Source organism: Poecilia formosa, unplaced genomic scaffold, assembly GCF_000485575.1.
Source record: "Poecilia formosa unplaced genomic scaffold, Poecilia_formosa-5.1.2 Scaffold43, whole genome shotgun sequence".
NCBI lineage: Eukaryota > Metazoa > Chordata > Actinopteri > Cyprinodontiformes > Poeciliidae > Poecilia > Poecilia formosa.
In genome coordinates this window covers 1,130,804-1,143,753 of record NW_006799982.1, presented here as the reverse complement: position 1 = coordinate 1,143,753, position 12,950 = coordinate 1,130,804, and the positions used below count along the sequence as shown (strand labels likewise).

The following is a 12,950-nucleotide window of genomic DNA, read 5'->3' as shown; positions in this document are numbered from 1 at the left end:
CTTTTTAGTAACAGGGTTTTACAGGGAATATTTTGCAACAGCTGCGGACAGTGTTGCAAGTCATCACTATACATAACCATTTTCACCACAGTGACGAAATATGTAAAAAAAAACAACAAAAAAAACAAGGTTGTGCTTTCAGTTGTATAATCTAATTCAGTTTAATTCCTGATGTGAGACAAATCAAGAGAAAGTGCATAATTGTGCAGTTAAAGAAAAACGATATTTGGTTTTCACATTAGTTTCACTAACAAAAATATGAAAAGTCCGCCATCTATATCTAAAATCCCAAAATTAAATCTATCCATCCATCCATTTTCTGTACACCTTTGTCCCTTAGTGGGACAACCAAATTAAGAAGTGGTCTAAGTACTATAACAAATAGAGCCCACCTGTGTGTAATTTAATCTCAGTATAAATCCAGCTGTCCCGTAAATGTATCAGAGGTTTGCTAGAGAATATTAGTAACCAGACAACACAGCAGACAGACCAGGAAGAAATGTTTGGAAAAGCTTAAACCAGTGTTAGGTTACACACCATTATCCCAAGTTTCAACATCCCACTGAGCAATGTTCACTCCATCACCTGAAAACATTGCATGGCACACCTTGAAACCTACAAAGATGTGGCCATCCACTTAAACTCGAAGGCCAAGCAAGAACAGCATTAATCAAAGAAGCATCAAATAGCTGCAGACATTCACAGCCCAGGTGGGAGAATCTGTTAACTGAAGCCAAGCAGCTCAAAAATCCCTTTTTGAAAGACTGGCAAGAAGACAGACAGCTGAAAGAAAACATAAAACGTAGGAGACACGGCAAATATGTGGTGCCCTTGTCAAACGACAACTTCTTGGCCTACAATGCAACAGGGTATGGAAATCCAACACTGAACATGAGTCTGTACACACCATCCCCACAGTTGAAGGCGGTGTTGAAAGAAAGCAAAACTTTAAACTTGGGTGTTGGTTCACCTTCCCAAAGGAATTCAGTCCAAAACAATTGTATGAGAATAACCCTTTAGTGGATTGGGTCAAAGGTTATTTATGTCATCATGACTCAGTCAAAGTGTGTAGAAAAACGTAAAAGAGTATCGTTCACAGAAACCCTCCATCCGATCTGAATGAGCTTAGTTTTGTAAAGAAAAATGGGCATTGCAACTTCTAGAGCCACAAAGATGATAGAAAAGTACCTCAAAGAACCTGTAGCTCTAACCACAGCAAAGGTTGCGCCACTCAGTTTTGAATGGAAAAAAAACTGAACACCAAGTTAGTGAATGTTACAAAGCAAAATGTGAAACGGTTCAAGGGTTGTGAATCCACTCGCAAGACTTCATGTACCTCGCACAAGCTCTTCTTCTAAATTACAAACAACTTAAAGAGAGCATCATGAGATGTTTACAGGCTTCCTGACAAAATGAGGGGGCTTAGAAACCCATTGAGCTGCAAACATTGAAGGTGTGGCCTCAATGGAGAAGGAAACTGAAGCAAAACCAGGGAGCCAGATCAATGAAACAGAACCATTGGTAATCTTTTTTTTTTTAAACCATAAATCTGTTTTGGTGATGAAACTTTTCTTGGAATTTTGGCAGCAGATAAGAAGAGAAGCAGCAAAGATGACAGCTGATTGATAGTGATTGCAGTTCAACAGAATGATAAAGTGTTTTTTGTGCAGGAATTCTACTTTTGTGCTTGGACCTTTTGTATTTTTACTTTGGTTCACAGTGAGTAACCAAGAAACAGCTGCTCCAGAAAGGTACGCAGACTTCAAGTTAAATTTTAGTAAACCTTTGTTCTTTCCTATCTGTTCCTCAACTAATGCTGCTTATGTTCTGGTACAGGAACACATGTTTACAGCAACCATCACTTTGCAATCAACAGATAAAATACCATGCACATTTTTGAACAGGCTGGACTCATCTTTTTTTTTCCCACTGCATCCCTTGTGCCTTTAAAGGATAACTCCCAGAAGTCTGCTATGCTATAGAATAGTACAGCTAATCGACACTAGATCATCTTGTGGTTGCAAAGCCAACAGTACAATCTTATATTGGAGTAATTACGACGGTTCAATAGCAGCTAAATGTGTGATTTTGACTTTTTTTTCTTCAAAACTGTGATATTTATTGCGATTAACCCACTTTTTTCTCTCTCTTCCTCCATCAGAATGTCCCAACTACACTTTGTGTGGTTCAGCATCTTAAAAACTAAAAGTACACATCAGGTGTGGGAAGTGAGAGAAATGAAAATCCTTCCAGCTATCCAGCTATGTCAATGACATGCAGAATTTCACTGCATGCCATTGACATAGCTGGTGTCTCAGTCATGTGTCAAAGTCACGACTGAGACACATTGCTCACTGTAAGTCTAAAGGAAGCAGGGATTTCCAGGGAGAGCTGCAGCAGTCGTACGAACCATACGCTACCAGGAAAAGATTTAGCTGCAATTTGAATTGAGATATTTGCGTCATGTGAAGTCAGTGCAACCATCACTATACAGTGGTGGTTTCACACCCAAATGTTTACCCAATAACCCAAGGGGTTAAAGGTATAGTCGTGGCCCTTTTATTCTCAGAAGGGATAACTGCCTTGAGTTTCAGCTGAGATTAGATGTAGTCTTAAGTAAAGAACCTTCCAGTATTGCCTTTTTATGCCTCTCATACTGTAAAACACACAATTTATTCCCCAGCTAAGCCGGAGTGATTTTTTTTTTTTTAGCGATATGAAAATAACTCTGTGGTAATGAGCATCACACCTCAGACTCCACATAACGCTCATGCAACAGATGTTACACAAGTGCTCGTCAAATGTTGCAGCAATCAATGACCACACTGCAACTTTACTTAGTTAAATGTTGAGCTATGCAGATGTTCTGTCTGCACTGACAAAGATTCTGTAAAGTCATCATACTGACTGAGTGGGACAAAGACTGACTTACTTTCTTTTGCTCTGGTTGAAGTTTCATCCCAACAAGTTCCAGATGGCCAATACACACAGATGACAGGCCCACTTGAAACTAATGCTAAATATTAGCATTAGTTATAAAGCAAGACTAGATAAGACTAGATAAACTGTGACTGGAATTGTAAAGTTTGCTACAGCAATTAAAAGGATAAGAAAGTAAGTCTATGATTCCGACATGGGCTAATATTTTAAACATAAGTAACTAAAAATGACACAAAATCAGCAAAGGCATTTTTGATGCACAACAATTAAACCACAAAACAAAAGCCCTAAAATATGGGGGATTCAAGACAAACTCAAACAGGAAAACTAATCATTATTTGTAATATTTAACAAATATTTTTAAGTTAAATATTAAAGAAATTAAGAAAAGCATTTTTCAAGCCAAACATCAAATATGGCATCTGTCGTTAAATATACAGACACAAAAGTTACTTCTGCTTCTGCTCAAACCAATTCAGTCTATGCTGAGTGCTGAGGATCAATATCATTTTAGAGCAGAACAACTCACCAGCTTTAATATACGTCACAGTAAAGAACAACATGGATGCCCATGCACGGAGCATCCATATTGATTCTATATAGAAAAGAAAACAATAACATAGACCATAACTGCAACTTTGAGATTTCACTTATATGTTTATTAAGAATGTTATGGACATTTGCAGAGTTTTTCTTTTACTCATAAATAACTTAAAAGCAGAAAAAAACCCAGCAAAATACAAGACTCAACCATTTTGTTTTAGGTTGATTTACACCAGATCTCTCATAAATAAGAGGTTTCGCTTTTCACCAGAGATACTGAAGTCTCTGAAGATGTTCAAAGAGCTGAGATCTGTTCTGAAAGCTGCCCTCAGAGAAGATTTCTGGAACATCTTTGGCATGTTTTCTGAGCACGATTAGATTAAAAGGAATTATTTAGCTTGCAGGGCTTTTAAAGGCGTTTTTTCCTGTTGCCTACCAGTTGCACAAATAGTCGGGATGGTAACTAGTCATTTCGTCATCCAGTCAAACAAACCGAGTGGTTAGCAAGAAAAACAGAACGGACTCAACAAAGGAGGAGAGCAACATCTCAGTGAAACATCAATGAACGGTCAGATAAACTTGCATCGGTTTATCGACTCACTGTGCTGGTGCTTCGAATTAGTGTGAGTCAGCAGGAAAAGGATTGAGCAGAAAAAAGAGGCTGAAAAGGGTGGGATAAAAGAGAGAAAAGATGGAGGGATTGAGGAAACGACAGACTGATGGCAGCAGTGTCTCCCTGCTGGTGTTTGTCGGGCAGAGTAGAGAGACGAGGCATTTCTCTGCAGAGGTGTTTCCTGCATCTTTCCCTCTTTGTTCGTTTATCCCCTCTTCTTTGCCATTCTTCTAAGCTCCTGAATTGCTGCCACAACAAAACTAACTTAAAAGGTGCAGCGTTTAACCTCTGCTTTGAAATTTGGCGTTAAATCTGGCTGCCGCAAAGTCCTGGATCCAGTCAGATGACAGTAAGAAGCTCTGGGACAGAGAAGCCCATTAGGCTTTTCTGAACATTTAAGGCCACTTTAAATCCAAAGCCTTCACAAGGGATTTTTTTCCCCCCCAAGTAAATATGCAAGTCATTTACACATCCCACTGTGTTTCTAAGTATTTGGTCACATTTTTAAACGACAATTAAAGCAACTTAAACATTTTATAAATTTATACTTTACTTTTTTAAGTTGATACACTAAGACTAACTGTATTCACATGCTTTAGTCAGATGAGATTTTTCATGGACTAACACTCCAGATGCATTTGGCATGAAACAAAAGATCAATGTGTGGAAAAGCACTTTATGCCCAGTATTGGGTATGGTGGAGGATATGTGATGCTGTGGGCATATTTGTCATCTAAGAGCCCGTTGAATCGTCCATAGAGTTTTGAAATAATAGGACATGCCAATATAAAAACATCCATCCATCCATCCATCCATTTTCCGTCACCCTTGCCCCTCAGTGGGGTCGGGAGGGGTGCTGGTGCCTATCTCCAGCTCACGTTCCGGGCGAGAGGCGGGGTACACCCTGGACAGGTCGCCAGTCTGTCGCAGGGCACAATATAAAAACATTGGAATGCAAACAGCTGCCATGTTTGGTAAAAGGCAGTTGCACCAAACACTGACATAAGGGAATATATTTATGACGCTGGTGATTTTGTTTAAACCACCTTTTAACCACAGGTATATCCTCCATTTTTTAATTTAAAGGTTGGAATTTTCTAGTATTTTAAATATAAAATTACCCAACAACATTTGAAGCCTTTTTTTCCATATCCGCAACAATCATCGTACCTCGACATTTATCTCCACTCTAGTTTTTCCTAGACAGGCTGATACAGGACAGCTTGTGTTTTTGTGCATGTATCTCCCTTTGGATCCATATTATACTGCTCCTCTGCAAGGCAACGCTCTTCCTACGCATGAGCACACCAACACATTACACAAACGGGAAACAATGACTCATATTTTGCTACCATCATGCCAAACACTAAGAAACTTCAATTTCAGCAAACGTCCGACATGCTAACTGAACAGAAATGCACGACTAGGAAGATTGAGAGAACTTTTTTTTTCCTTTTTTCTTACATTCAGACTGAATGTCTGAATGTAACATTCAGACATTCAGTCTGAATGTCTGAATGTCTGACATTCAGACATACAGTAAGAGAAGTCTTACTGTACTTCTCTTACAGTAAGAGACCATCAGCCAGGTAGCTGCTTGGATTACCAGGAATGCTGCAATGGACAAAGGGACAATGTAGGGAGGGACTGCTGAGGCCCAATGAAGGCTGAGTGGCGGTATAGTAAACAAAACCCAGTTCAGTTACACATGTGAAACCGCCAGAATGGGGAAGACTGTGCACCACATTTAATGTTTCACTTTTGACTCAACTTAATGAGAAGGAAATGACTACACCATTAGGTTGATGGAGAAACTACAACAGTTCAAGTCAACAAACGTGTTTGAATCCCAACGTTAGCTGATGCGCCAGAGTGTACGTATGTGCACGTTCAGATCTGCTTAAAGTGTGGTTGCGTTAAACAAGGAGAACTTGAAATACATCCTCCTGGTGAGTGATTTAAGTGTCACTGATGTATTGTTTGCTGTGTGTTTGTTAATGAGTGAAATCCAATGCCAAGGCTTGATTCCTGAATGCATGACTGGACATGTGAACAACATTCAGCTCTATACTGCTCGTCTCAGTACCGCCTGAATTTGTATCCCATCTGTTAAAGACAGCTGAAAGGTGTTGTCTCTTTTTGTGTCATCACAGCTTTTAACAAACTGCGTTGACGCTCTCTTGGAGAGGGTATGAGGGGGGTGTCAAGCAGCACCCCACACCCTCACACCTCAGCTCTTCATTGATTGGAGGAGTGAAGGAGGGCTGGACTCTGTAGGTTTGGCAGACTCAGCAGGTGGTGAAGCCCTTGTCACTTTTCAGCTGTTACTTGTGAACTCAGAACTGTAAGAACGTCTGTCGTTGTTCCACATAAACTCAAAGTCAAAACTCGTAGCTGTGTTAGTGGCTCTGTTTAGTCTACAGATTGTCGTTTCTTTTTTCTCAATGCCAACGTGTTAGAAACTAATGTACACTTTGTATTCGAGTCTTTGTTTTGCTTTGCTTACTGCAGATTAACCTCCCTCCACTCGGCACATCTTAGCACCGACTTAATCTAGTTATTTTGGTCCTTGTGGAAATACTGTACACTAACAAAGAAAACAGGTTCTGCAGCGGGTCCCGTTTAAGAAGCCAAAATCAAATTATTTTCAAATCAATCACAGCAAGGAAGCGTAGGAAATATATTTTGAGGGAAAGATGTCTGGGACCGTTTCAAGCCCGAAACAATCACCAGCAAATCTGCTCTGGTGAGGGAGTCCAATCCCATTATGTAATGTCCAGTCCCAGACCTGCTGTATTCAAAATGACAGTGCTGTCTGACGTCACAGGTTGCTATTGACAATACAAATAAAGCTCGGCTTCACATATGAAAGGCAAATGTTTAAATGTTGTTGAAGAGAGGATAAAATGTTGCTTTTTACTGTTACTTATCCACATGATTTACTTCATACTTTATTTTACAGCTAGTAGTCTGAATTTTCTGTACAATCAACCAAATTTAATCAGATACACATTTTCAGCTTATTTGTTTTGCAATTTTTGTTGTTAATTATTATAAAATATACAGTCCAAAACACACGCTTCCACACAAAACACACACACACACACAAAACGCCACTGATTACATCACATGAGGCATGGGGAAACTTTTGAGAGTTCTGTTGAAGATGTCAAATTGTATTTTTCATCGTCATTTGTTCGTATTCTCACATTTTTAATCAAAGTTCTACTTCAAAATGTATGCTTGTAACACCCAGAACACTGGAAAATGTGGCAATAACAAACTATTTAATAGGGATTTCAGTATTAAGAACACTTGAATGGTTAACTTAAGACCTTTGGAATGATTTCAAATCAAGTAATTATAGAAACCATACAATCAGATCATTCCTTAGATTATTTCCAGATACTAACAATGTTTTCTGCACGACTTCAGGATCACGTGATATTTTGATGATCCCTATATAATTAGCCAAGTCGCACAAAAACATTTACTCAAATGCCAAATGTGCAAAGAAACAAATGAGGTAAAAATTCAAACGGGAACATTAATAGATTCAACAATTGTTTTCACTGTTATTGTGTGCTTCACCATCCACCATGGATGGAGTTCATGAAAGTCAAATTGACAAAGACACAAAGTTGAAATACTTCCAACTAAAATTCATCTTAAACACCTCACTGTCCATGTTAAAGTCTATCAATTGCTTTTGGGTGCTCTGTGATCTAATTGAAGCTAAATACAAAAAACAAAGCAGAAATGCCAGGGGTCTTACCTTTCAGTGCACTTGTTAAAATCTCTGTGCTTTGGCAAAATCCCACAGAACAAATCTCGGACGTCCTGACCAGAGTTACCATCATTTGTGGACAATTGTGGGTGACAAAATACAAGACAAAGCAATATCTTTAATAAGATGTATGATCAGAGCTACTTCTTTGCAATGAGACTTTCAATACCTATGACCACCCGCTCACAAATAAATTTAACAGATGAAAATATAAATGCAAAATCAAATTTGAGTTCTGACATGCTATTCTTTCAGTATGAGCTTAGTAACATCATTAATGCATCATTGGGATACTCTTACGGATGGACAAGTGGGTGCATCTAAAAACGCTAAAATACATTTGAAAATAAATGTGAAAGGTTTTAAACCAGTATGTCACATTAAGACAAAATGCATGGAATCCAAACTCACTAAAAAACTGCTCATTTATGTGCAGCATGATGTTTTTAAAGTAAACAAACCTGTTATCCCATTTCCTCTCTCGTCTTTCCTCCACAACTAATCTACCTGGATACGAAGTCCCGCACCTGTCACATTTCTTTCACTCACTTGCCGTTATTCCCTGTTGTTCCCAGCAACCCTAATTTCCAATTAATCCCATTACCATCAGCAAAGATGTTGGACAGCCAAATGAAACAGAACAGGGAAGGAAGAGAGAAAACAACAATACTAAGGAAAGAAGACACTGATGAAAAGTGAGTGGACTAAAGAGACATGTTGTGTGAGAGGGATGAAACCCCAACAGCTGAGAAAGAAGGAGTGGCAGGCTGTGGGGCAGGGTCAACAATGTTTAACAACCACATTCAGACACAAACTGGGGCCACAATGGACCCACAGATCCTTTTTAACTCCCCCCACCAACACAAGCAGTCACTGCTTTGGTCGTGTTTCCTCTAAAACCCTCTCTAATGACCCGATTCTGTGTTTTGTTCTCATTCTGTCAAGTAATATTTCATCACCCCCACATTTCAGCAGGCTGGGTGCATTCAGGTCTCTTACCCCGTCAACTACGGAGGGGAGCCCATGTTCAGTAGCAGGCTCCCTCTTTCCACCGACCAAACCCTCATCCACTGAAGTCATCCACCCGCCCTGCTCTCAGGGGCCAAGTCCGCGGAGTCTCCTCACTCTCTCTCACTCTCTCTCTCTCTCTCTCTCTCGACACACACACAGGTGTTCCCTTCAAAGGCGAGTGGAGAGGAAAGCCGTCGGAATAGTCCACAGAGTGAGTCCCCGGTAGTGGTTCAGTCGTCGGAGAGGCAGAGGAGGGTGCAGGATGTGAAGCACTGCACCGGCTGCCTGGCTTTCTTTCCTGCACCGACACAAAGTGCAACTGCCTTTCTCTGTCTCTGTCTCTCTCTCCCTCTCTCTCACACACACACACACACACGCACGCACGCACACATCAAGCACACACTCTGCACCTATCACCCTCACACACTTCCTCTCGGTCGCTGACTGGCTCGCCGGCTTACTTGCATTCACACAGTGAGAGAGAGAGAGCTCAGATCAGGCAACAGTTGTTGAATTGATGGCCCCTCCCCTCCGCTCCCTCCCTCTTTGCAGGTGGTTGCTTAGCAACTGACCGATGTAGGCGGGGTCTGCGAGAGTTCTCACATTGCTGCACACTCTGCTCAGGGGCTGCCGCCTACTCAGGCTATATTTGCATAGCAAGCCCTGCCTGCCCCGCTTTCTGTCTGGCTCCGACGGAGAAGAGGCCAGAGCCTGTGTGGGCCGGCTGGAGGGGACGGGAGGTGATGGGAGCAAGAAACAGAGAGTCTTCAGTGATGCAGCAGATTCCACAGCATCGATCACACACAAAAAAAGATCCAAAAGGAGGCAGGTGATAGAAAAAAAAAAAAAACACAAAAACACTCTGAGCCTTTTTAAAAGTAGCACCCACTGAACTTTGTCATGTTTTGGCATGTTAGAACAGCACAACCTTAATGTATTTTGTTGGGATTTTATGGGTGCACACTGATGTGTACAGTATTTGTGTCGTATTGGATCCCAGCTCTTAAAAAAAAAAAGATTTTGTGGAGTGCCTTGTAAAGGTTTTCATGTCGTCTTTGTCATGTTACACCCATAAGTTGCATGTTTTTTTTTTGTGTGTGTGTTTTTTTTACAGGAAGCCAACACAAAGTTGTGTGTAGTTGTTCAGTGAAATGATAAATGTATTATAAATATTTGTTTATAAATCTAATAATTGTGGAGTGCATATATTTAGACCCCCATCCTCTGATGATATTTCATGTAAGGGTATAAAAAAGGGGATTGTATCTAACATTTTCCAGGTTTTTGTTTGTAAAAAAAGGCACCCTTTAAGAAACAAAATACACTTTAGACCTTTGTGTGTACAATCGTGTAACTTTCCCAAGAGTGAGAGCATTGTAGAAAAGGTGAGAGGAATGACTTTCGGTTTGTAGTTATTTATTTATTTAAAAGGAAATCTGGAATCCATTTGGGTTAATGTTTATATGTAAGGTTAGATAAAGTTTTACTGCTTGTTTTCTTTTTCCTTTTTTTTTTCTTTTTTTTTTAGTTAGCTAGTTGTCCCCAACAACTTGTGGCAGGAGCTAAAAGCAGCTAAAGTTCAAAGGAAATGTCAGGGATCTTATCATCTCACCATCTCAACCCTGAGATGTTTTAACAGCGAATTTCATGATTCATTCTTTTCTCCTCTCTTTGACAGAGAAGCCTGAGTCCTGAAGCTTGATGCTGGAAATCACTTGGTAATAGAATGATGAGGAAAACAAACATGCTGAGAAGAAAGATAAAGGAAAGAGATATGATACGAGCAAAGGCAATGAAACCTAATTATGTGGAAAGGAATGCACCCCTCCTACAGCATTTCTTCCTCTGTTGGGCTCTTTCGTCCTTACGTCTCAAAGATGTTGGCTGTGGCTCAGCCATTGGCCGTCTCTGTTTGTTTACTTGCAATTTGTAAGCGGGTTGGCCCCTTTCCTCCTTCGCAAAGAACCCACTTACTATTCTTTTCTTGCCTACCTGTCTCATTCAGATGAGAATACATAATTTTTATATTTTGACACATGCTTGAAGAAAGTGTTAACACTATAGGCAGAAAGTACAATAAGAGTCCTGCTGCTTCAGTTCTCCATTTTTTTTTTTTGCAAATCCCTTCAAATAAGATGTTCAGTGAGAAACTGAATCCCGTGTTTTGGTAACACTGATTACTTCATGCATGTTTTAATGATATTTGGACATACTCACTTTTCTGACCTAATTTTTTGCCTGTAGTTTAAATGTAAATGATTTTGTGTTCCAGATTTACATTGATTCAAAGCTGCACCGCTGAGATTCCAGCAAGGGGACATTTTGGATTCAAGCCAAATGAAAAAAAAAAAAAAAAACACATTCACTCCAAACGAGGTACTACATTGATTTTAACAACGGAGAAACTGGACTGGCAGTGCTCTCACTCTTAAATAATGAATGATCTTGTATTGTCCCAGACATTTAAGCTTGGTGGAAACATACATATAGCTAACCTTAAAGGTACTAGGTCATATTAACCAAAACACTCTTCGGCGTGGGACAAGGCTCCAAGTTGTTGAACTATTTACAGCATCGTTGAGGTAGTAGGAACTCCACTGAGATGAAAAAGTCACATATACTGTAGGTCATCAGTATAACATAGAGTATGAAGCAACATCTCCACTCTCCTTTTGGGAAGTTTGTTGCTAAGTTTAAACCCTGTGGATCATCAGAATGTTTCACTGGGCGAGACTACTGGTGAAGCTTTACAGTGTAGAACATGACATACTAAGTTTTTGGATTCATCATGTTTTATAATGAAAAACCCTCTGAAGTTCCTGATCTGTCACACTTCAGAAGCAGTGTCAAAATTATATGCGTAAACACATCCATGAGCAAATCTAGCAAAAACCCACCTTCTCTGCTCATTTAACACTAGCTGCCATTAAAAAGGAAGTCAGAGTGCAAAGTGATCAAGTCACACAACAAGTTATAGAAAGTGAAACGCAAAGGATGAAACTGGAGGAGCGTGAAAAATCTGGGATCATAACAGGTGTACATGATGAAGTAGGAAAAGCAACTTTCGTAAAACGTTTAGAGACCTGGAAGAAATGAGGAAACATCAAACTGCACATGGGTCAGTATTTCCTCATAAGATGACTTTTATGTTATTGGTACTTCTGGTAAACAGTGCTACTGAACACCGATACCATGGAAAAAGGGCAGATGGCTCATAATAAAACAGAAAGAATGATAAAGCAGACAGCACATACTTATTTATAGGGCTTTTAATGAAGATAACCACAAACTCGTAGCTAGAAATGGGAGTAGTACAAACTTCCTCAAACTTGTTTCCGCAATTGACTTTGTAATGCAACGTAGGCAAATGTATCAAAAACAGAACACAGTATTGCATTGGTCTGCATAGTTTAATCTCTTGCTAATTGATGAAATACATCAACTTGCACATTTTTTCCTGGTGTTGAAAAACACGTGGCAATGGACCCAGTTACACAGAATTTATTCAGACCGAGTCCTACTGCTCATTTGTTAAGTAATGGGTCATATCCTGCAGCATGGCATATCAATTTATTGGCATCTGTTTGACTGTAATATGAGTTAAACCAAACTACTGGGTCAGTGCTGCCTGTAGGGAAAAGTCTTACAATGGCGGATGTATCGATTTATGGGGATAATTCACCTTTCAGAACATGCTGATGAAGTATGAATGGCCCAGAATAAACACTTTTATAACAATTTAGATGATATAAAATAAAGGTAACATTTCTTTCAAGCATTTATTCAAATAACAAAGACAACCATCAGTCAGCAACAAGATTGTGAACATTGTAACATGGACTGTTTTTAATCCCTCAAATATTTCCAGACATTATAGCCCCTTACATCAATTAGAAAACTGCACATCTAAACAAACTGCTTCTTTCTTTTAGACATTTGTAGAACTTGCAGCTAAGCAAAGCAGGTAGTTCAACACAGTGTAGTTTCACAAAGACACAATAAAATATCCTGTATCAAATTTTAAAGCTGGATTGAGTTCCAACATAGACCAAAACA

The 12,950-nt window shown here is 39.6% G+C and overlaps 1 protein-coding gene across 5 annotated transcripts in view; it reads right to left on the bottom strand.

Moving 5' to 3' along the window:
* Positions 1-12,950, bottom strand: part of LOC103137745 (rab11 family-interacting protein 4B) — a 48,902-nt gene that overhangs the window by 19,246 nt on the left and 16,706 nt on the right. For 2 of the 5 annotated variants that reach the window (XM_016671318.1, XM_007551645.2), the window contains exon 2: positions 8,883-9,029. In XM_016671318.1, coding sequence (XP_016526804.1) covers positions 8,883-8,963 — 81 coding nt within the window. In that variant the 5' untranslated portion in view covers positions 8,964-9,029. Of the gene's footprint in view, positions 1-7,871; positions 7,937-8,882; positions 9,387-12,950 lie in introns of those variants that run through there. The other 3 variants (XM_016671317.1, XM_007551647.2, XM_007551646.2) reach the window with 3 other exon arrangements.